Source organism: Schistocerca gregaria, chromosome 8, assembly GCF_023897955.1.
Source record: "Schistocerca gregaria isolate iqSchGreg1 chromosome 8, iqSchGreg1.2, whole genome shotgun sequence".
NCBI classification, from domain to species: Eukaryota; Metazoa; Arthropoda; class Insecta; order Orthoptera; family Acrididae; genus Schistocerca; species Schistocerca gregaria.
The window spans coordinates 380,112,575-380,136,808 of NC_064927.1; the positions used below are offsets into that span (position 1 = coordinate 380,112,575).

The 24,234-nt window shown below is 44.8% G+C and overlaps 1 protein-coding gene across 1 annotated transcript in view; it reads right to left on the bottom strand.

Moving 5' to 3' along the window:
- Nucleotides 1-24,234, bottom strand: part of LOC126284619 (complement factor D-like) — a 174,766-nt gene that overhangs the window by 42,346 nt on the left and 108,186 nt on the right. The window contains exon 6 of the mRNA XM_049983688.1: nucleotides 3,038-3,204. Within this exon, the coding sequence (XP_049839645.1) occupies nucleotides 3,038-3,204 (167 nt within the window). The remainder of the gene's footprint in view (nucleotides 1-3,037; nucleotides 3,205-24,234) is intronic.

Consider the following 24,234-nt stretch of genomic DNA (forward strand, 5'->3'; position numbering starts at 1 on the left):
GGCTCGAGCTGTTTGCAAATCATTTAATCACATAGCTGCTCTCACCATCCTACGATGTTGAATTCCAGATCTCATGCCAAAAAACCCTGTCGTATATGAGACGTAGCTAAAAAACTGTTTCCCCCTTATAAATCAGGTTCATTTGGTCGACAAACATAACACAAAGAAGCGCACTCTACCGTTGCTTCCTGTGAAAACGAACTCACATTCAGGAGGACGACGATTCAAACCCACGTCCGGCCACCCAGATTCAAGTTTTCCGTCATTTTCCTAAATCGCTTCAGGTAAATGCCAGGATGGTTCCTTTCAAAGGGCACGGCCGATTTCCCTCCCTAACCAGAGCTTGTGCTCCGTCTCTAATGACCTCGTTGTCGACGGGACGTTAAACAATGACCTCCTCCATCCTCCTCCTCCTCCCGTGCAAAACGAAAACAAACAAGACTAGATGGATGCAACACCGCACTGTGGTAGGAAGTTTAACGTGTGAATATTAAAACAATAAACAATTAGAATTACAATCTAAATATTGTAGTTGAGGTGCGTTACTTAACGTTGGTACACCTACATTATGTGATCTAAATTATCCGGATACCTGGCTGAAAATGACTTACAAGTTCGTGGCGCCCTCCAGCGGTAATGCAGGAATTCAGTGTGGTGTTGGCCACCCTTAGCCTTGATGACAGCTTCCACTCTCGCAGTCATATATTCAATGAGGTGCTGGGAGGTTTCTTGGGGAATGGCAGCCCATTCTTCACGGAGTGCTGTACTGGAGAGAGGTATCAATGTCGGCCTGTGAGGCCTGGCGCGAAGTCAGCGTCCCAAAATATCCCAAATGTGTTCTGTAGGATTCAGGTAAGGCATCTGTGCAGGGCAGTCCGTTAAAGGGATGTTATTCTCGTGTAACCACTCCGCCAGAGGCCGTGCATTATGAACATGTGCTCGATCGTGTTGAAAGATGCAATCGCCATCCCCGAACTGCTCTGTGGGAAGCAAGAAGGTGCTTTAAATATCAGTGTAGGCCTGTGCTGTGATAATGCCACGCAGGGCAACAAGGGGTGCAAGCCCCTCCACGAAAAACACGACCACACCATAACAGCATCGCCTCCGAATTTTACTGTCGGCACTACACACGCTGGCAGATGACGTTCATCGGGCATTCACCACACACATATCCTGCCATCGGATCGCCACATTGTATACCGAGTTTCGTCACGCCACACGACGTTTTTCCACAGTTAAATCGTCCAATATTTAAGCTCCTAACACCAAGCGAGGCGTCGTTTGGCTTTTACCGGCGTGATGTATGGCTTATAAACAGCCGCTCGGCCATGAAATGTAAGTTTTCTCACCTCCCGTCTGTCATAGTAAGTGCAGTGGATTCTGATGCAATTTCTGTGTTATGGTAATGGTCTGGACAGATGTCTGCCTATTACACATCACCACCCTCTTCAACTGTCGGCGGTCTCTGTCAGTCAATAGACGAGGTCGGCCTGTACGCTTTTGTGCTGTAAGTTTCGCTTCATGTTCCCACTTCACTGTCACATCGGAAACTGTGGACCAAGTGATGCTTACGAGTGTGAAAATCTCGCATACAGACGTACGACACAAGTGACACCCAATCACCTGAACACCTTCCAAGTCCGTGAGTTCCGCGGAGTGCCCCATTCTGCTATCTCACGATGTCTAATGACTAGTGAGGTCGCTGATATGGAGTACCTGGCAGTATGTGAGAGCACAATGCACCTAATATGAAAAGAGTATGTTTCTGGGGGTGTTCGGATAATTTTTATCACATAGTGTATGTTCAACCTAGTAATTATTTGTTTGACTGATTAATATATCAGGTGCCAGTTTCAGAACAAACGGCTAAAATAATAAATTCCCAGAATCAGACAGCGAGAATCGTTTAAAATTATTGCGTAAAATTTTCCAGGCTCACATTCTGTCGTCAAAGCTAAAACCTAGTGGTTTGTCTTACAAGGGAGGCCGCCAATTGTGAAATTCAGATTCGATTAATACTGCGCATAATAAAAGCTCATGGCCAGAGGTGTAATGTGGCAAAGCACCAAGATGCACTTCTCAGCGCCGCATCGAATCTCGCGCCATGTAACCTTTTTTTTTAGTATTTGTTTTTGTAATTCAAATTTTATATATATATATTTTTTCGAATTAGAATAGAGACAAGACGAACACAAATTTGCTGTGGCAGGTATGAATTATAAACTCCGTTACTCGGTCGTTACACTGGAAGGACACTTGAAGGACATCGTCGAAAATCAGAGCGGACGGGAGAGCTTTTGTACACCCTGTTAAAAACGGAAAAATGGAGGCGATACAATTGGAGAACGATCCGCCTTCACCAACATGCATAAGCAATTCATATTTGAATTACAAAAAACTAATAATAAAAATGCATGGCGCGAGATTCGATCCGGCGACCTTCGGATTACGAACCCGAGCGCCTAACCGCTACGCAACGACACTGTAGAAAATCATTAATCGTAGAGAGTATTTCAGCGAAACGGTTTCTTTTAACTGTCGATTTTCTCGACAACGGCTGAGAAGTGCATCTTGGTGATTTGCCACATTACACATCTGGCCATGAGCTTTTATTATGGGCAGTATGAATTGAATCTGAATTTCCCAATTGGCGGCCTTCACTTGTTAGCTAGTTCAAGTTTTTACGTACGCAGCTCCAGGCTGTTGTTCATTGTTGGAGAAGATGCACAACGAATGGTGGGTGACTATATGGTAAAATGAAAGTATGTAGCTGAAATTTTGCTCTATTTAAGTGTGCTATTGTCCTTTCTTTATTTGTTGCAGTTGCTATGAAAACAAGTAGAAGTCATCAGCTTCGAAATGGCCATCTCCTTCTCTCTCTCTCTCTCTCTCTCTCTCTCTCTCTCTTTCTCTTTCTCTTTTGGTGCGTTCGTGAGTGTGTGCGTGTGTGTGTGTGTGTGTGTGTGTGTGTGTGTGTGTGTGTGTGTGTTTGTGAGTGTCAGTTGCATCTAAACGCAGAGACATATAAGTGACTCACAATTGAGAACTGCGGAAGTTTTCAGAAATACGACAGCTATATCGTCATTGGTGCGCTTGTGAGAATAAAGGGGGTGAGTTTTCACCCTCTTGCCCTCGATGAGCTGCCTGTGGGGGTTCTGGACTAGCAGCTCCACGCTTCCCAGCTGTACCAGCCACGTTTTGTACCTGAAGTAGAGAGAGACAACTTTTGTTAAATTTCAAGTATCTTCTACATTGACAGCAACTGTCAAGTATCTACATCGTAAACGTTCATTAGTTCCTCTGTAATTCAGTGCACACTCCCAGAGGCTATATCCGAATTTCAGAAACTGAACAGGATGTTATGGGAATATTGTGACTGTACGTAAGGTTAATTTGATTAATGTCATTTGCAGACACGTACGAATAGCTATATACTTCTAATTATCATCTCCAAAATAAAATGAAGTTGCATAGTTTTTACACTACTGCCCATTAAAATTGCTACACCACGAAGGTGACATGCTACAGACGCGAAATTTAACCGACAGGAAGAAGATTCTGTGATATGCAAATGATGAGCTTTTCAGAGCATTCACACAAGGTTGGTGCAGGTGGCGACACCTACAACGTGCTGACGTGAGGAATGTTTCCAACCGATATCTCATACACAAACAACAGTTGACCGCCGTTGCCTGGTGAAACGCTGTTGTAATGCCTCGTGTAAGGAACAGAAATGTGTACCATCTGCACGAACAGTTGGATGACGTTTGCAGCAGCATGGACTATCAGAAACAGGAGCGCCTGCGATGGTGTACTCAACGACCTGGGTGCACGAATAGCAAAACGCCATTTCTTCGGATGAATCCACGTTCTGTTTACAGCATCATGATGGTCGCATCCTTCTAGGCGCTCAGTCCGGAACCGCGCGACGGCTACGGTCGCAGATTCGAATCCTGCCTCGGGCATGGATGTGTGTGATGTCCTTAGGTTAGTTAGGTTTAAGTAGTTCTAAGTTCTCGGGGACTGATGACCGCAGCTGTTAAGTCCAATAGTGTTCAGAGCCATTTGAACCATTTTGGTCGCATCCGTGTTTGGCGACATCGTGGTGAACGCACATTGGAAGCGTGTATTCGTCATCGCCATACTGGCGTATCACCCGGCGTGATGGTATGGGGTGCCATTGGTTACAAGTCTCGGTCATCTCTTTTTCGCATTGACGGCACTTTGAACAGCGGACGTTTCATTTCAGATGTGTTACGACCCGTGGCTCTACCCTTCATTCGATCCCTGCGAAACCCTACATTTCAGCAGCACAATGCACGACCGCATGTCGCAGGTCCTTTATGGGCCTTTCTGGATACGGAAAATGTTCGAATGCTGCCCTGGCTACCACGTTCTCCAGATCTCTCACAAATTGAAAACGTCTGGTCAACGGTGGCCGAGCATCTGGCTCGTCACAATACTCCAGTCACTACTCTTGATGAACTGTGGTATCGGGTTGAAGCTGCATGGGCAACTGTACCTGTACACGCCATCCAAGCTCTGTTTGACTCAATGCCCAGTCGTATCAAGGCCGTTATTACGACCAGAGGTGGTAGTTCTGAGTACTGATTTCTCAGGATGTATGCACCCAAATGGGGTGAAAATGTAATCACATGTCAGTTCTAGTATAATATATTTGTCCAATGAATACCCGTTTATCATCTGCATTTCCTGTTGGTGTATCAATTTTAATGGCCAGTAGTGTAGATGGTTTACTGGTGTGGGTGCTACTCTAAATAAAAAAACTTTCGTAGCCTGAGGACTCATTCAGTTGTGTCGCCATTCTGTCGGTGTCGCCATAATCAGGGCGAATGATGGTCCATTGAGTTTCAATGAAATCATGACAAGCCGATCGACAACGGTCTGCCTGCTAGCTGCTTGCTGACCTCAACTTCAAGACGCAGCCAACTACATCTGTGGTTTGCCTATTGGGACATCACAGATGAGGAGAAAACAGTTGTGCTGCCAGCGCTCCTCCAACGAGGGTCATTCGCAGACGACCTCCGAGCTGTCTTCTATACACCACCCAAATGGGACGTATTCACGAAGCCCCTCTCCCCTCCTCCAGTCAACTCGTGAAGATTTGCTGCGGTCCTGGTCGACCCATGATGGGTTACCAGGGCCTAATCTTCACAACAACCAACATCCTGGAACACACAGTCGCCCATTCTCGCCTAAACACGCCACAGGCACTCTACGAGAACGCTGAGTGTGGGGCCGCACTGTAGCACAGCTCGGCTGAAGCAGGCCAAGCCCGCACATGTCAATGCTGCCGCCGGCAACACAACACACTGGCCACTGGGCACTGACCTGCGCTCCCGACATCACAACTCAATGCTGAGGCGCCACAGTACGTCCTCACTACACATGCTGAGGCCCAGCTGCTGTACTCAACAAGTTGTTGGAAGTCTCTGTAGAAACATTGAGCCTTGCTGCCTCTATCACGTTCATAATTACGTTGCAGGATTTTTTGGATGAAGTGACCTCTCGATTATATACTACAAAAGTTCAATAGGATTCGTGTCGGGCTATCTGAGTGGACAAATCATTCGCTCGAACTGTCCAGAACGCACTTCAAACCGAACACGAACAATTGGGCCCAGTGAAAATTCCATCGTTGTTTGGGAGCATAAAGTCCATGAAAGGCTGAAAATGGTCTCCAAGTAGCCGAAAATACAATTTCCAGTCAACGATCAGTTCATTTGGACCAGAGGCTCGTACCATTTTGGAGCCATCACCAAATTGCCCAGTGCGTTTTGGCAACTTGATCCATAGCTTCGTGGGATGTGCGCCACGATGAAACCCTACTATCAGCTCTTACCAAATGAAACAAAGACTCATCTGACCAGGCCACGGTTTTCCAATCGTCTAGGAGGAAACCAATGTGGTCACGAGCGCAGGATAAGTGCTGCACGTGCGGTCGTGCTGTTAGCGATAGCACTCGCGTTACTCGTCGGCTGCCAGAGGCCATTAACTCCACATTTCACCTCAGTCTCCTAACGGATACATTCATCATATATCTCACATTGATTTCTGCTTGTTTTGCTTGTCTATTAGCACTGATAACTCTAGGCAAACGCCACGGCTCTCGGTCGTTAAGTGAAGGCCACCAGCCGCTGAGTCCTTTGTGGTGTGAGGTATTGCATGAGATTTGGTATTCTCAGCACTCTTTTCACACTGTGACTCTCGGAATACTGAATTCCTAACGATTTCCGAAATGGAATGAAGCCACGGGTCTAGCTTCAATTACCATATCGTGTTCAAAGTCTGTTACTTCTCGTCGTGCAGCCGTAATCACATCGGACATCTTTTCACATGAATTATCTGAGTGCAAATCACAGCTCCGCCAATGCACTGCACTTTTATTCCTTATGTACGCGGTATTACCGCCATCTGTATATCTACATATCGCTATCCCATGGTTTTTGCCACCTCAATGCAGATAGGTCTGTTTTTCTAACGCCTCCGGGTGTTTCTCCGGACCACATTCCCACACTCCTTGCTTGGCCCCAGCACAAAAAGTCAAGACAACTTCCGGGATCACAATAGTACCACAGCACGCTATTAGACGAGCCAAAACAAAACGGTGCATCTAACTGATAAAATGGAGTACCGTCCGATAATTCTTTTTCTGCAGTTGAAGGGGAACAACGCTGCAACAACTCATGCTGAGTTGGTAGAAATTCACGGCAAAAATGTACAAAAAAAAAAAAAAAAAAATACTGCACAGTGCTGAGGAGGCGGAGGTGCTTCCAGTGTGGTCAACTGAGCCTGAATAACGAAGAACCAGGTATCGCTAGAGAACTGAAGGTCCTGGAGCTCGGATAAGGGTGTAGCGCAATCAGCGCAGTAGTCCTTTCTGAGTGCGTCATGGTGAAATTCTTATAGATGATGCTCGTAAAGGGCAGACCGTCAAATAGCACACTACCGAAATCTTCACAGGAGGTTAGGGGAAGCTGTCAAGACGAAGCTGTCCAAGCCGGTGTTTTTTTTCTCCATGACAACTCCCCGACTCAAAGTGCACAGGACAATGACGCTCGCTGCATCTGAGTGCTACCAAATTTCGCCTCAGGCACTCGACATTCTTGTTGCACAGCATCCAGTGATTTCTTCACATTTCCTCAAATGAAAGTACGATTGCGTGGTGGACACTTCCAGTATGAGCACGGATACTTTTCCAGGTGGAACATTTCCTGAAAAGCCAAACTGCAGACATTTGCAACCCAAGATCACCGCCGAGTCATCCATTCTTGGCAAAAATATGTCACACTGAGGGGTGAATCGAGGGTGTTTAAAAGAAGTGTAGAATAAGTATTGGTCAGAAGTAGATGGAAAGTTCCTAAAATAAAACATCCGGGAACCGACACCTATAATTTACTTGTAATGGGTAATGTCTAATATTCCATGGCGTTGCCAGGACTCACAAGGAACCGCGTAGTAAATCACCACAATATGCACATGTGGGCAGATACAAAAGCGCGAGCAATCGTGGAGATGAGAGATCTTCATCGCTTCAGTATTAGTGCATGGGCAGCAACTTTCTGCGACAAATTCATAGAGCAATAGATTTAAGCAAACATTTAAAAGATGCTATACATCACCTATTTCAGTGCAATGATTTATCACAGCTTCTGGAGAACGCCACCCCTCTAGAAAGACAGCGACTGTGGATTATGGACCACAGGGTACCACCTTGGTTTCTACGGATCGTGCGGCAGTAGGCTACCTCTCTATAACGTTTCTTGGGCGACGGACTGGTCGAGGTGGAGATCCACGAGCGCGACCTGAGCTTCCACAGGAACTGTATCCATTAAGTTTCTGCCTATGGGGACGCTTAAAGTCACCAGTGAATTCCCAACCCGAAAAAAATTGTCTCTTGACGTTTAATACACTGAAGCGCCAAAGAAACGTATAGTCACGCGTATTCAAATACAGAGGTATGTGACCAGAATTCTGGAAACATCCCCCAGGCTTTGGCTAATCCATGTCTCTGCAGTATCCTTTCTTCCAGAAGTGATAGTCTTGCAAAAGTTCGCAGGAAATTATCTGTGAAGTTTGCATGGTAGGAGACGAGGTACTGGCGGAAGTGAAGCTATGATGAGGGGTCGTGGGTCATGCTTGGGTAACTCAGTTGGTAGATCGCGAAAGGCTAGGGTCCCGAGTTCGAGTCTCGGTCTGGCATACAAATTTAATCTGCCAGAAAGTTTCACAGAGACGTGTAAACAGGCAGAATACGGCGCTGCGGTTGAAAACGCCTATATAAGAGAACGAGTGTCTGGCGCAGTTGTTAGATCGGTTACTGTTGCTACAATAGCAAGGTATCAAGATTTAAGTGAGTTTGAACGTGGTCTTATAGTCGGCGCACGAACGATGGGACACAGCATCTCTGAGGTAACGATGAATTGGGGATTTTCTCATACGAGTATACCGTGAATATCCTGTAATACATCGAATCACGGACTTCGCTATGGTCAGAAAAAGACGCATCAAGAACAGGACCAACGAAGACTGAAGAGAACCTTTCAACTTGACAGAAGTGCAACCCTTCCGCAAATTGCTGCAGATTTCAATTCTGGGCCGTCAGCCCAGCGTCATCTTACGAACCATTGAACGAAACATCATCAGTATGCTTTCGGAGCAGAAGGCCTACTCGTGTATGTCTGATGACTGCACGACACAAAGCCTTACGCCCCGCCTGGGCCCATCAACACCTACAATGGACTGTTGATGACTGGAAACGTGTTACCTGGTCGGACGAGCCCCTTTTTAAATTTTATCGAGAGAATGGACGTGTACGTGTATGGAGACAACTTCATGAATGCATGTACATGCATGTGAATAGGGGACTGTTGAAGCTGGTGGACGTTCTGTAATGGTGTTGGACGAGTGCAGTTTGAGTGATATAGTACCCCTGATGCGCCTAGATACGACTCTGATAAGTATGACGTACGTAAGCAGCCTGTCTGATCATCTGCATCCATTTATGTCCATTATGCATTCCGACGGGGCTGTGCAATTCCAGCAGGACAATACGACGCCTTTCACGTCCAGAATTGTTGCTGAGTGGCTCCATGCCTCTCTTCTGAGTTTAAACACTTGTGCTGACCACCAAACTCCCAAGACATGAACATTATTTATCATATCTGGGATGATAAACGGGTATTCATTGGACAAATATATTATACTAGCACTGACATGTGATTACATGTTCACGCAATTTACGTGCATAGATCCTGAGAAATCAGGACCCAGAACAACCACCTCTGGCCGTAATAACGGTCTTGATACCCCTGGGCATTGAGTCAAACAGAACATGGACGGCGTGTACAGGTACAGCTGCCCATGCAGCTTCAACTCGATACCACAGTTCATCAAGAGTAGTGACAGGGCGTATTGCGACGAGCCAGTTGCTCGGCCACTACTGACCAGTCGTTTTCAATTGTTGAGAGATCTGGAGAATGTGCTGGCCAGGGCATCAGTCGAACATTTTCTGTATCCTGAAAGGCCCGCACAGGACCTGCAACATGCGATCATGTATTATCCTGCTGAAATGCACGGTTTCGCCGGGATCGAATGAAGAGTAGAGCCACGGGTCGTAACAGATCCGAAATGTACCGTCCACTGTTCAAAGCGCCGTCAATGCGAACAAGAGGTGACCGAGCCGTGTAACCAATGGCACCCCATACCATCACGCCGGGTGATACGCCAGTAGGCGATGACGAATACATGCCTCCAATGTGCGTTCACCGCGATGTCGCCAAACACGGATGGGACCATCATGATGCTGTAAACAGAACCTGCGTTATTCGGAAAAAATGACGTTTTGCCATTCGTGCACCCAGGTTCGTCGTTGAGTACACCATCGTGGCGCTCCTGTCTGTGATGCAATGTCAAGGGTAACCGCAGCCATGGTCTCCGAGCTGATAGTCCATGCTGCTGCAAACGTCGTCGAACTGTTCGTGCAGATGGTGATTGTCTTGCAGACCTCCCCATCTGTTGACTCAGCCATGCGGATAAGATGCCTGTCATCTCGAGTGCTAGTAATACGAGGCCGTTGGGATACAGCACGGTGTTCTGTATTACCCTCCTGAACCCACCGATTCCATATTCTGGTAACAGTCATTGGATATCGACCAACGGGAGCAGCGATGTCGCGATACGATAACCCGCAATCGCGATAGGCTACAATCCGATCTTTATCGAAGTCGTAAGCGTGATGGTACGCATTTCTTCACCTTACACGAGGGATCACAACAACGTTTCACCAGGCAACGCCGGTCAACTGCTGTTTGTGTGTGAGAAATGGGTTGGAAACTTTCCTCATGTCAGCACGTTTTAGGTGTCGCCACCGGCGCCAGCATTGTGTGAATGTTCTGAAAAGCTGATCATTTGCATATCACAGCATCTTCTTCCTGTCGTTTAAATTTCGCGCCTGTAGCACGCCATCTTCGTGGCGTAGCTATTTTAATGGCCTGTAGTGTATTAATAACTTGAATAAAATTTATTAATAATCAAAATATCCACGGGTGTACTGCCGGTCTATAGTGTCCAACGGGCACAATATTTCGGCGATCAAACATGTCGCGATCATCAGGTGAACTGACGGACTGAGCTCCTGTGAACGTGCCGGCACTGAGATCCGTACGCTATGGCTGCTCAGGGGGAACTGGGTTCGGTCGCGGCGGCGGCCGATTTAAATTCCCTCCGCCCGCGGCGTGCTCCCTCCGCCGTCCGCGCCCCGCGCCACGGTCTCACGGTGGAATAGATTGCGACGGCGTCTGAGATGACGTCGGTGTGATGGCTCTGTCCGCCGTGGTCGTCACAACTATGCGTTTGCTCGATTTACTCTTGATTAACCCAATCACTGGTTCCCAAGCCTTCCTAAGATTATAGCCACAGTCACGGTTTATGAGGTCGTCATTGGTGCGAATTTCGATGGCCTCTCTAACAACGCTGTCCCAGTATCTCAACGTCTGTACCAGAATCCTCGTGCGGTCATACTCCATAGCGTGATTTTCCGACAAACAATGTTCAGCGACCGCCGACTTGCTCGGATACATTAGTCGAGTGTGCCTCTGGTGTTCACGGCATCGATCCTCGACAGTACGCATCGTCTGACCAATATACGACTTGCCACAATGACACGGAATCTGGTACACGCCAGCCTTCCTCAAACCGAGGTCATCTTTGGCGCTCCCCACCAGTGCACGAGTTTTATTCGGAGGACAAAACACAGTTCTGACACGGTGTTTCTTCAGAATGCGGGCGATTTTCCCCGAGAGTGCGCCTGTGTATGGAATAAATGCAGTGCCTACCTCCTCCCTCGTGACTTCATCCATATCAACAGGTTGTGCTGCAGTGGTTGGGCGGAGGGCACGTTGGATCTGCCGCTCTGAGTACCCATTTTTTCGAAACACAGTTCTCAGATGTTCCAATTCCTGGGGTAGACTCTCTGTGTCAGAGATAGTGCGCGCCCTATGTACTAGAGTTTTAAGTACCCCATTCCTCTGTGAAGGGTGGTGGCAGCTGTCTGCGTGCAAATACAGATCAGTGTGTGTTGTCTTTCGATACACCCCATGACCTAGGGTGCCGTCAGCCCTTCTCCTGACCAAGACGTCAAGGAAAGGTAATTTACCCTCCTTTTCAGCACGTTCACAGGAGCTCAGTCCGTCAGTTCACCTGATGATGGCGACATGTTTGATCGCCGAAATATTGTGCCCGTTGGACACTATAGACCGGCAGTACACCCGTGGATATTTTGATTATCAAATACGCCGGGAGAAACTCAAGAATCACAAATTTATTAATGTTCCACAATAATATTTATTACTTCGTTATGAACAGGTTCTCGACTTCTTAGCCCATCGTCAGATAACTTAATGCTGTACAGAAGGTCCACACAACTGCAACAAGAATTCATAGGCGTAGAAAGAATGCTGTACAAAGATATTTGACTTATGACTGTATCGATACAACCATGAGCATCACTTAATACCTAAAGAGACAATGAACAAATAAACCTGATATTACTGTATATTCAAAAAATGGTTCAAATGGCTCTGAGCACTATGGGTCTCAACATCTGAGGTCATCAGTCCCCTAGAACTTAGAATACTTAAACCTAACTAACCTAAGGACATCACACACATCCATGCCCGAAGCAGGATTCGAACCTGCGACCGTAGCGGACACGCGGTTCCAAACTGAAGCGCCTAGAACCGAACGGCCACACCGGCCGGCTAGTATATTCAAATATTAAAAGTATATGACTGTATAAAATAGAAATGTTCTACAAGAGAGTGATGGCAATGGCAATAAAGGGAGAAAACTAACATTACTTGAAATTCTGGCCATTAATAAACACCAATCACAGAATCCCGACCTGGTCCTTAATGAGCAAACACAGGTCCACTACTCATCCTTATTACAGTTCAAATGGTTGAAATGACTCTGAGCGCTATGGGACTTAACTTCTGAGGTCAACAGTCCCCTAGAACTTAGAACTACTTAAACCTAACTAACCTAAGGACATCACACACATCCATGCCCGAGGCAGGATTCGAACCTGCGACCGTAGCGGTCTCGCGGTTCCAGACTGTAGCGCCTAGAACCGCACGGCCACTCAGGCCTGCTTATTAAAGTAGCAGCCACTTATAACTCCCCTCGCCATTAGCTAATAAGCTTGTTATAACTGCTCTACACCCAGATCCTATAGATGTCTTCTTCCCCTCCTCCGCCCCTTCCCATCTGTAAGTCACATTCACCAGTATGCCATCGTTCAGTTGTAGAACAGTTCTGCGTTAGACACATATAGTTTTAATATTTGAATATACTGTAATATAATGTTTATTTGTTCAGTACCTCTTTAGGTAGTACATCATTCTATCGATATAATAATAAAATGTCTCATATCTTTGTACAACATTCTTTGTACAGCTATGAATTCTCGCTGAAGTTGTGTAGGCTACCTGTTTAGCACTAAGTTATCCGACAATGGCATGAGAAGCCGAAAGCCGATTCATAACGAACTAATCAATGTTATTGTGGAACATTAATACTTTGTATTCATGTTATTAATATGTCTGTGTTCCTCCAAGAACCGACGCAATTTTCCGTAAAGGAATTTATACATTTAGACAGGCTTTCACTGGGCCAAACACACAGTCCATTCCATAGCTAGAATGTTGCTTCAAGTATGTTAATAATATGATCTTTAGTGAACGAAGATGTACAGTATTATTGTTGTTTATAATAACACTGCCGCTCTCCTAGTAGTCTTCCTCTTGCACACAGAAGTTGTAGTGTGACCTAAGGTAGTCACACATCTCCATTTTGTTAAAAATCGTTCCCAGTATCTCGATTCACATCCAAATCCGTAAACTAATTTTTGCCTATGCGAAACTCTTGCAATAGTCCATTTTAACGTTGACCAACTCCACATTTTATGATGTAGCCTTAGGTGTTTAGTATTTCCAGCGCTTCCTTGTCAGTTTCCACAGTATATGCCGCTAGATGCTACAGTATTGCCCACATGTGGGAGAATATGGCAGTTTCCCCTTGACACCGTGTCTCTAGATGTCCTGTCATGCCACTATTAAAGCACACAAAATGTGGCCTCGTCCGTCTCCTATTATCTGTTGCCTTCAGCAAAGTCCTACAACTTCTGTCACAAACTCCAACTACTCCCTCTGTGTATATCTGTTAACCAGTGTAGGCTACGAATTATGGCTGAAATGTCACGGATGGCTTGTATGGTGACAGAATCAGATATTTTCCTGTGCAATACACGTCCACAAAACATCGAGTTGTTACTAGCGTAAGCAAGTGCACATTCTGCCACTGGCGCGTTGTCCCAACATCACATAGCACTTCTTACCAGATGATACAGACCTGAATGTTTTACCAGTAGTATTAAGCGAGGAATAAAATTTCTTTTTAACCTTGTGGAATACAGTCGGTATCGACAAACAGATCAGTTGCCCATCAATTCTAGGTTTTGGCACTAATGTCATGATCCCTTATTGCAGGTCAGTTTCTTCGATGGTAGTGTTCAGATCATAATGTAAACATATTAAGAGTAAGGTGCATAGTACCCTACCAGCTGAGCTAAAGCTCCCACACAACTTTATAGTTCTTATGAATACGATTTATTTCTCACCATGGGAAAGTAACGTAAGAGGAAAGTGAATACAATGTGGTTATCAGAATCAAGTTTCATTATTCGCTCACCAACCACATTTTCCATATTTTTTGTATTTTCAGAATTTTAAATATCTTCTATATTCTCCACATTTTTTCATACTCTATGTGTAAATGCACAAGAGTATTTGTGCTGCTCTTACTAATCTGCCAAGTTTCTTCAGCATCCGACAGTGATTTGAATTCCCCAACAAGCCAAAAAGAATCTAAAAAGCAGGAGCAGATGTTCCCCTGATTCTTCTTCTTCTTCTTTTTCCAGATATCACTAGATATCAATCCAGAAAAACAGACCTCCATGAACACACAATGCTACATGCGAAGGCCAACCCTTATATTCATTGCAACATTAGTTAGACCACAGAATGTCGAGATGCTACATAAAAAACTTTCTTTCTATCTTTTACACAATATTATGAACTGTCAAAAGAATCAACTACAAAGTATACTAAGAATTCAACGAGTAAAGAAACTATCACTTAGTCCGTTCCAAAGAAGACACAAGAGTACACTCTGTGCAATATATTCTGCACACATGGATTGCAGCCGAGGTGGAGTGCTGAATTTAGATATCTTAAACACAGCTTTCTGCCTACTGATTCTTACAAAGAAACATCACTCAATGACCACAACAATGACATTCATTTGTATTTTCGGAATACAGTCCAACTATAACTCGTATACCTTCATAACCGCTCTACTCTAAAGAAACAAGATAAAAGTACTGTTCGGAATACTGATCAGCTGAAGGTATCAAGGCATCTACATACACTAATTATCCACAATGCATGTATGTAACAGATGGAAATAATGATGATATTCGAGGAACTGGTTTTATCCTTTTGTAAACATACATAGCTCTGTTGTGCTGTTTCTGCTGCTATCAAAGTTTCTATAAATACTAAAGATCTAAAATGTAAGTATCTATCAGATGGAAAATGATAATAATGTTTGAGGAACTGACTTTATGAATATGTTAGCCAGGTGGAGGTAAAAGATCACTTCCAGTGGCTGTGTGGAGCACAACCGTCTATGGAACAAAAAAAGAATATTCATTAATGACTGCACGTATATCGGCGGTACTAAAGTACTACTACTTTCTCAAAACCAAAATCCGAAGAAATACTAAAAAATATAACAAAAATAGTGTCTCAACACAGGAGCCCACCTGTAGATCATATCCCCTATACTTTAATAAATTTTTCTGCCCAGTCGTCAAGAAGAAGTCCACATATCCAGCGAGGTGGAAACTACGCCACAGCACTTATGTTCTGATAAACTCCCTGGAACAATCGTTAGTCCTTCCAAAGAAAAAAAGAATAACGGGTTTCAAACCAATAACATTGTTACACTTAGGTTTCCAAATCTGTGCGGCTGCTCCCGACGGAGGTTCGATTCCTTCCTCGGGCAGGGGTGTGTGTGTTTGTCCTTAACATAATTTAGGTTAAGTAGTGTGTAAGCTTAGGGACTGATGACCTTAGCAGTTATGTCCTATAAGATTAGACACGCATTTGAACATGTCATGTTTACAAATCACTCTTGTTGTCATAAGATAAAGATTGTCCGCCTTGACAGTGGTCAGCACGGCAGAATGCCATGCAAAGGGGCCCGGATTCAATTCCCGGCTGGGTCGGAAATTTTCTCATCGGAGACGTGTTCGGAGGCAAACCGGTCAGGCTGAACGCCTTAGGCACACTGTCCAGCGAGTGCAGCAAGTAGAGGTTCTCTGCTGTTTTGGGGTGGCATTAACTAGGGCCGACATACGCCGCTGGTGATCACGGAAGGCGCCGCAACGGCTGTGCGATACGTATATGCCATCCTCCGACCGATAGTGCAACCATATCGGCCGCATATTGGAGAGACATTCGTCTACACAGATGACAATTCGCGCCCTCATCGTGCACATCTTGTGAAAGACTTCCTTCAGGATAATGACAAAAATGGTTCAGATGGCCTCGAGCACTATTGGGCCTTAACATCTGAGGTCATCAGTCCCCTATCACTTAGAACTACTTAAACCTAACTAACCTAAGGACATCACATACATCCATGCCCGAGGTAGGAGTCGAACCTGCGATCTTAGCGGTCTCGCAGTTCCAGACTGAAGAGCCTAGAACCCGGGAATTCCGGCCGGCGGATAATGACATCGCTCGACTAGAGTGGCCAGCATGTTCTCTAGACATGAACCCTATCGAACATGCCTGAGATAGATTGAGAAGGTCTGTTTATGGACGACGAGACCCAGCAAACACTCCGATGGATCTACGCCGAATCACCGTTGAGGAGTGGGATAATCTGGACCAACAGTGCCTTGATGAACTTGTGGATAGTATGCCACGACGAATACAGGCATGCATCAATGCAAGAGGACGTGCTACTGGGTATTAGAGGTACCGGTGTGTACAGCAATCTGGACCAGCACCTCTGGCGGTCTCGCCGTATGGTGGTACAACATGCAATGTGTGGTTTACATGAGCAATAAAAAGGGCGGAAATGTTGTTTTTGTTTATCTCTATACAGGTTCCGGAACTCTCGGAACCGAGGTGATGAACAACTTTTTTTGATGAGTGTAATAACAGTGACAAATTTCTTCAGTTTTAGATGGTCATATCAGATAAACAGGGGTAACAGTCAACGAGTGTTCTTCGTCTCTGCTGCTCTTTGAACAGGGCATTTGTTTGCAAATCAGTGACCTCCGACTGTAGATCAACTGCTACATCATAAAGGTTACAGTCAAATGGATCCAGGAATAGAAGAATGTCACTCTCAATGTTGTCAAGATCTGAAAACTTCTCGAAAATAAAAGTGCGTCTTCAAGTCACTAATATTTTTTCTGAACATCAAGGTTGACATCTTAGCACAAAAAAATTTTCATCTAACAGCTTCCCTTCAAACAATAACAACTTTCTCAGAAGTGACTTTTGATGACTGTAGAGAATACAAGATTATTCTTTCCCTGAAGTTTCAAGTTCTGATCATTCAGGCGGACGTGAAGTCTACCAAAAATGACGACTTTGAGGGCCAGGCCACTACACACGTTGTCGAACGTGGTATCCGTGATCAACGCTCTTTTCACTGAGAAAATCATCTATTTCGTTTCGGAGCTTGTAAGAATGGAACAGGACTCTGCCGCAGCTCAGTCACTTCATTTCTATGTGGTAGGGTAAGTCAACGAATTCAGAATCAGTGTCGTCAACAAAAACGTAGAAGTGACGTTGATTGACCTCATGTCACCGAATGAATTTCATAGGGGATACAACAGGATTTCAGAGAGTTTGTACGCAACATGACCCGAGACCACGTCCGTAAATCATTGTGTGCCAATGTTTCCCGTCCCATATGTCGGAAACGGGAGAAATTTAATGGTGGAATTTTGACCTACTGAAGTAGGAGGGAAAGTTTTTATGGCGGGTGGCCACGTTGTTGCTCGAAAACTTCCAAAGGGATCCTGAGTGGATCACCACACACGGATTCTGCTGCAGACGCTCCAATGTCAGGCTTAACGGCTGCACATAGTCCTAGTAACAACAGTACTGAAGTAGATAGGTCTCGTCTTCCATATTTTTACCAATCAAATTGAAGTTACCTCCTCGGGCCGGATAAACTGAAGTTGTGGCTCGGATCCGACCCGCGGGCCGTAGTTTCGAGACACCTGATCTATACAATTATACAGAGTGTTCATTTTAACTGAAGACACTGAAGTATCTCGAAAACTACACATCGGATCAAGATAAGTTATAATACCATTTTATTTTGTCTCGGAGGGGAACATCCAACGATGTCACGCTCGACCCACCAGCACACCATGTGCGTGGGTGGTGAGCGAGAGGGGGGGGGGGGGCAACTTTGAAATCTTCGATGAGAACCCCGTTATTTGTTGCAGATTAGGACTCTACGGCAAAATCTACACAGAGTGATATTTCCACTCTGCAGCGGAGTGTGCGCTGATATGAAACTTCCTGGCAGATTAAAACTGTGTGCCGGACCGAGACTCGAACTCGGGACCTTTGCCTTTCGCGGGCAAGTGCTCTACCGACAGGGCTACCTAAGCACGACCCACGCCCCGTCCTCACAGCTTTACTCTTGTCAGTACCTCGTCTCCTACCTTCCAAACTTAACAGAAGCTCTCCTGCGAACCTTGCAGAACTAGCACTCCTGAAAGAAAGGATTTGCGAAGACATGGCTTAGCCACAGCCTGAGGGATGTTTCCAGAATGACATTTCCGCAATATCCTTTCTTTCAGGAGTGCTAGTTCTGCAAGTTTCGCAGGAGATCTTCTGTTAAGTTTGGAAGGTAGGAGACGCGGTACTGGCAGAAGTAAAGCTGTGAGGAAGGGGCGTGAGTCGTGCTTGGGTAGCTCTGTCAGTAGAGCCCTTTCCCGCGAAAGGCAAATGTCCCGAGTTCGAGTCTCGGTCCGGCACACAGTTTTAATCTGCCAGGAAGTTTCAAAATCTACACACTTATGGTCTGAAGCATTTTCTTCGTTTCGCCACAGATGACGCTGCAATCGGAGGAGTAGAAATGAGTACATAATCGTAATTTACGACACGCTAACGAATGGCTCTTGAATATCTAATGGCACGTGGGACCCCAACTCCATGCAGCGAGAGTAGGATAGGCCAGTATTTTATAACTTCTAATTGGAAACTCCGTTCGCAACGTTGTATTCCTCTGACATATCGAACGGGGCACCACTCGACGCGCCACGGCGGCCGTGTACCGAACTACGACGCATCGTAACAGGTGTACACCGCGACCGGAGCTCACATAATGTGCAGACGTAGGACAGGTAGCGGCTGTAAACATTACAATATTTGCGCAGTGTTTATTGCCTGCACACCTATCGATCATTTGGAGAACAGACGTCAAAGTGGAGGATTATAGTGCAACCACAGAAGAAAAAATTCAAATGATCCTGATCTACGGAGAATCTAGGAGAAATGTTGAGGCTGCTGTTGTCTTGTGCGCCGAACGTTTTCCAGGGGTAATTCTCTTGTTCGTTCTTTTACACGGTTGTGTTCGCCTATGTGTGTGATGGTAGGGTACAGACCGGCAAAAGGAAACTAAGTAAACTTGTTACAGGAGAAGCTAATGAAATAGCTGTACTAGCAGCAGTGCACCACAACCCCCGGATAAGCACCCAGCAATTACACGGCTATTCCTGTACGTCCGTGGGCAGTGCTGTCACACAATACTGTATCGTTACAAGTCTCATCCATACCACGAATCACTTCATCAAGAACTTCATGGCGCCGAATTCCATACCTGGATAGTGTTTTGTGAATGGGCACATCATCAAAATGCAAACGTCCCCCAATTTCTTTGCCAAGGTACTATTTTCCGATGAGTATACACTCACAAACCAAGGTAGTGTTCACCGGTGTACCATGCATTACTGGACTATAGACAAAACCCACTAGTTACAACAAGTTGACTCCCAACATCCTTGGTCGGTTAACGTATTGTATGGCATCGTGGGGAACAAACTCATTGGTCGGTATTTTATTGACGGCACATTGAATGGACGCAAATATCGAACGTTTCTGTAACAGGAACTACCATTACCACTGCAGGATGCTGCCCAGAACGTTCGACAACGTATGTGGTTTCAGCAAGACTGTTGCCCAGCTCATTACGCATCTCAACCACGGGAGGGATTACACCGTGTTTATACTGGTCGGTTGAATTTTCACATGATACTCTAATAAACGTACAGACGGATATTTGCTACTTTTCCAATATATAAAAGAAATGTTGTCAGCAAAATTCTTCAAACTTTCCTGAGCAGTTTTCTTCATATTTTTACATGCTACTCGAATAACGTTCAGACAGACACAAGTTACATATTTCTGATATTGTGGTGCATGAATATGTACTACATAAAGGGGAAATCTAATTAGCAAAAAACTCGAAACGTTCCTGACCGATTTACTACAAATTTTACATGATATTCTAATACATATTCGGACGAACATAGACTACACATTTCTTAAATACATACAGTCCATAAAAACCTATACATGTACTCTCATATAAAAATAAGGCTCTGTTTAACGTTGTGACCTAGACTCTCGAATAGTTCTCGACCGATTAACTACAATTTTTTAGATGATACTCTAATAAAATTCGGAAGCACGTACGCTACAAATTTTTAATATATATGATATCTAGATATATATCTAATACATAAAAGGAAAACATTATTAGCGAAAATCACAAAATTTCCTTGACCGATTGCATACTATTTGAAAATATGTACTCTAATAAACGTTCGAATGGACATAGAATACGTATATTGTAAATATACACGATAAATAAAAAATTCAGGAGATAGGCTATATATTTTTAAACAACAGAGTACAAATTTTCTGCTATAAACTGCGAGAAAGAAAATGCTGTGATTTGAAAATGTGGGATTTCGTTTCCTTTCTCACAGTCAGTTTTAGGTTAGATACCAGGGTATTTAAACCTTTAAACAAATTCCAGAATGAGATTTTCACTCTGCAGCGGAGTGTGCGCTACTGTGAAACTTACTGGCAGATTAAAACTGTGTGCCAGGCCGCTATAGAGCACTTGCCCGCTTAAGGAAGGAAACGGAGGAGAAGGAAACGAACAGAGAGAGGGCAAAGAAAGAGATGGATAGAGATATGGGTAAGAAGGATTGTAGAGAGATTAAGGGAGGGGAGGGGGGGTGTAAATGGATGAGCCGTGACGGCTTGTCGTTCAGTATCGATACTGACGTGCTCTTACATTTGGCTGTAAGACGTTGCCCAGCGAGGGCAGCTCCATCTGTTGTGGCCTGGACGGCTGGCTTGCTGGACCTACATCACAGTTGGCATGGTGAGGAGAGTATGAGTGGATTGACCAAGCCCAAAGGAGGCTTTTTGTCGCCACTCACCTGTCTGTGTTAGCGTAAACGGGGAAGGATATTCAGGAGTTATGGTGGCCTGTGTTTGGCTCGTAGTGTCGAGGAACACCAGAAGTAGATTACTGAAAACCCGCCGAGCTGTCGGAGACGTGTTCACCAGAATTTCTTGATGCCTAGGTTCTGTTTATTCGTACTGAAGTCCGTCTTCCATGGACTTCGCTGGCAGAATTGTATAAGCAATAATAGTGTTAAAACAGTCTGTTGAACATTTTCATTAAGTCTTTGTAGTTTGCATCTTATTGGAACCTTGATCTGTGAATTTTAAATGTCCATGGTGCCTTTAATTTGGGCTAATGTTAGTGTCCGCCTTTAAAAGGAAGCTTGATGTGAAGTCGTCGGTAGTGTAGTATTTGTTGGTATAAGTGATTTTCTTTAACCTGCCTGTTATTAATTCTCCCCTTCCTTGAGGCAAGCCGGCTTCGGTGGCCGATCGGTTATGGCGCTTCAGCCCGGAACCACGTGGCTGCTACGATCGCAGGTTCGAATCCTGCCTCGGTCATGGATGTGTGTGTTGTCCTTATGTTTAAGTAGTTCTAAGTCTAGGGGACTGATGACCTCAGAGGTTAAGTCCCGTTGTGCTCAGAGCCAGCCTTGAGGCAAATAACCATTAGGTAATACTAGTTCTGGCGCACGGTATTGGTCGATGTTTAATATTGTCGTAGACTGTCTAATACCGATGTGTACTTTCGCGTTGCACGAATCCCATCAGGGTCAGTATTAAGAACCATGTGACATGTTTCATTTGAACATTTTTGATAAATGCTGTGCTCAGTTTGTAGTTGTTTGACAGAACATTAAACGATTTTTGGACTGGATTCACTGTCTTATTCATTGAGGCTAATCTGCTGTTTATTCTGCCCCAGGTCACGAATTTCGTGTGTTCGTTTTATTTAAGTGGTTTATATGGAAATTTTAGTTAGTTTTAGGAAACATTGTCCGTTCTGAGCTTGGCCTGGACTGTGTACGTCCTCGGGAGTCGTAAACGTCGAGGCAATTGCCTACGGATTGCCTTAATCTCTTGTCACAGCAGGATTTGGTATAACTATTTCATTCTGAAATTTTCTTAAGCCAGTTGTAAGTGGTGTCTTGAATTTTCTGCTACCTTCTTAGAAGATTTAAAATTGCATTACCTGTTGGGAGCGAAATCATTATTTATTATAATCTTGGCTGTAACTTGAGCTTGCACTTACTGCAATATATTTGTGCTGCACGGAATATTGCTTAGACTTGCCTGTGCCCTGGCATCGGTACTGTTTACCGATCCTTGTCACGACCGTTCATTCTGGGCGCAGACGTCCGCACAGCCGCCTGTTTATCCCATTCTGTGCACAGACCTTGGGCAGCGAAAGATCTCGCTGTTCGCATTCTGCAGTGATATTTCTTCCAAACGCAGCCGTGGCCTTTAAGACTGCTGTTGGGAAACGTCTTAATAGTGGAAAAGTCTTAATACAGGAAAAAATGACGCTACACACACGTTAGTAATGGACTGCTGGTTTAGCAATGATATGAAAACTGAGAACCATACTGCAATGTCATTGCATTCAAATTTTAGAGCAATTGTGAGTCATTCTGTTTGTTAACTGAAAGAGGCTTCCTTTTTATATGACTTTTCTGCTTCTTTATTTAAACATTTTACTAGTGGTTGGGATCTCAACTGTCATTATTATTTAGCGTAAATTTAATTATTTCAGTATTATTATGGAACACTGTAAGCGTTGTTGGTTTAATGTGGTTTCAAATCTTTTGTTCTCCTCCTTTGGACATTTTGTATTTTGTATAAGAACTTTTTGGCAGTGGCCTGTTATGTGGCCAGTTTTATTAAATTTATTATATTCATATAAACCTGCTCATGAAGTTATGGTAATTTTTACATTTTCTGCCATCGCTGATTATTGTTCAATATTCAAGGTATTTCTTGTTTAATTAAATTCATAACTAGCTTTAATACAATGCAGCCTGTGCAAAATAAATTTGCATGTTGTAATAAATTTGCATGTTGTACAGTGAATGAATTGTGCCAAATGCCCATTAGTCTAGCATTTCATCGGTTTCCTTCCTGGCCAAATTACGAGGCCGTATTTTCACATTTACTTGGACAATGCGAGTGGAGAGGTTGAAATGGATCTGAGCATAATGAGACTTAACTGCTGTGGTCATCAGTCCTCTAGAACTTAGAACTACTTAAACCTAACTATCCTAAGGACATCACACGCATCCATGGCCGAGGCAGGATTCGAACCAGCGACCGTAGCGGTCGCGCAATTCCAGACTACAGTGCCTAGAACCGCTCGGCCACTCCGGCCGGCGGAGAGGTTGAGGGGACGGATAGTGAGAGGGGGGAAGATAAGGACGAGATGGACACAGAGAGGGGGAGGAGGAGATGGATAAAGAGAGGGGCAGAAGGAGAGTAGGACGTATATGTCCCAAACATATTTAGCAGTTGCGAAACATTGTTGGGTTTCCAAGTATTAACATTTTTATGTACACTACTGGCCATTAAAATTGCTACACCACGAAGATGACGTGCTACGGACGCGAAATTTAACCGACAGGAAAAATATGCTGTGATATGCAAACGATTAGCTTTCCAGATCATTCACAGAAGGTTGGCGCCGGTGGCGACACCTACAACTAGCTCACAAGAGGAAAGTTTCCAAACGATTTCTCATACACAAGCAGCAGTTGACCGCCGTTGCCTGGTGAAACGTTGTTGTGATGCATCGTGTAAGGAGGAGAAATGCGTAGCATCACGTCTCCGACTTTGATAAAGGTCGGATTGAAGCCTATCGCGATTGCGATTTATCGTATCGCGACATTGCTGCTCGCAATGGTCGAGATCCAATGACCGTTAGCAGAATATGGAGTCGGTGGCTTCAGGAGGGTAATACAAAACGCCGTGCTGCATCCCAACGGTCTCGTGTCACTAGCAGTCGAGATGACAGGCATCTTATCCGCATAGCTGTAACGGATCGTACAGCCACGTCTCGATCCCAGAGTCAATAGATAGGGATGTTTGCAAGACAACAACCATGTGGACGAACAGTTCGACTACGTTTGCAGCAGCATGG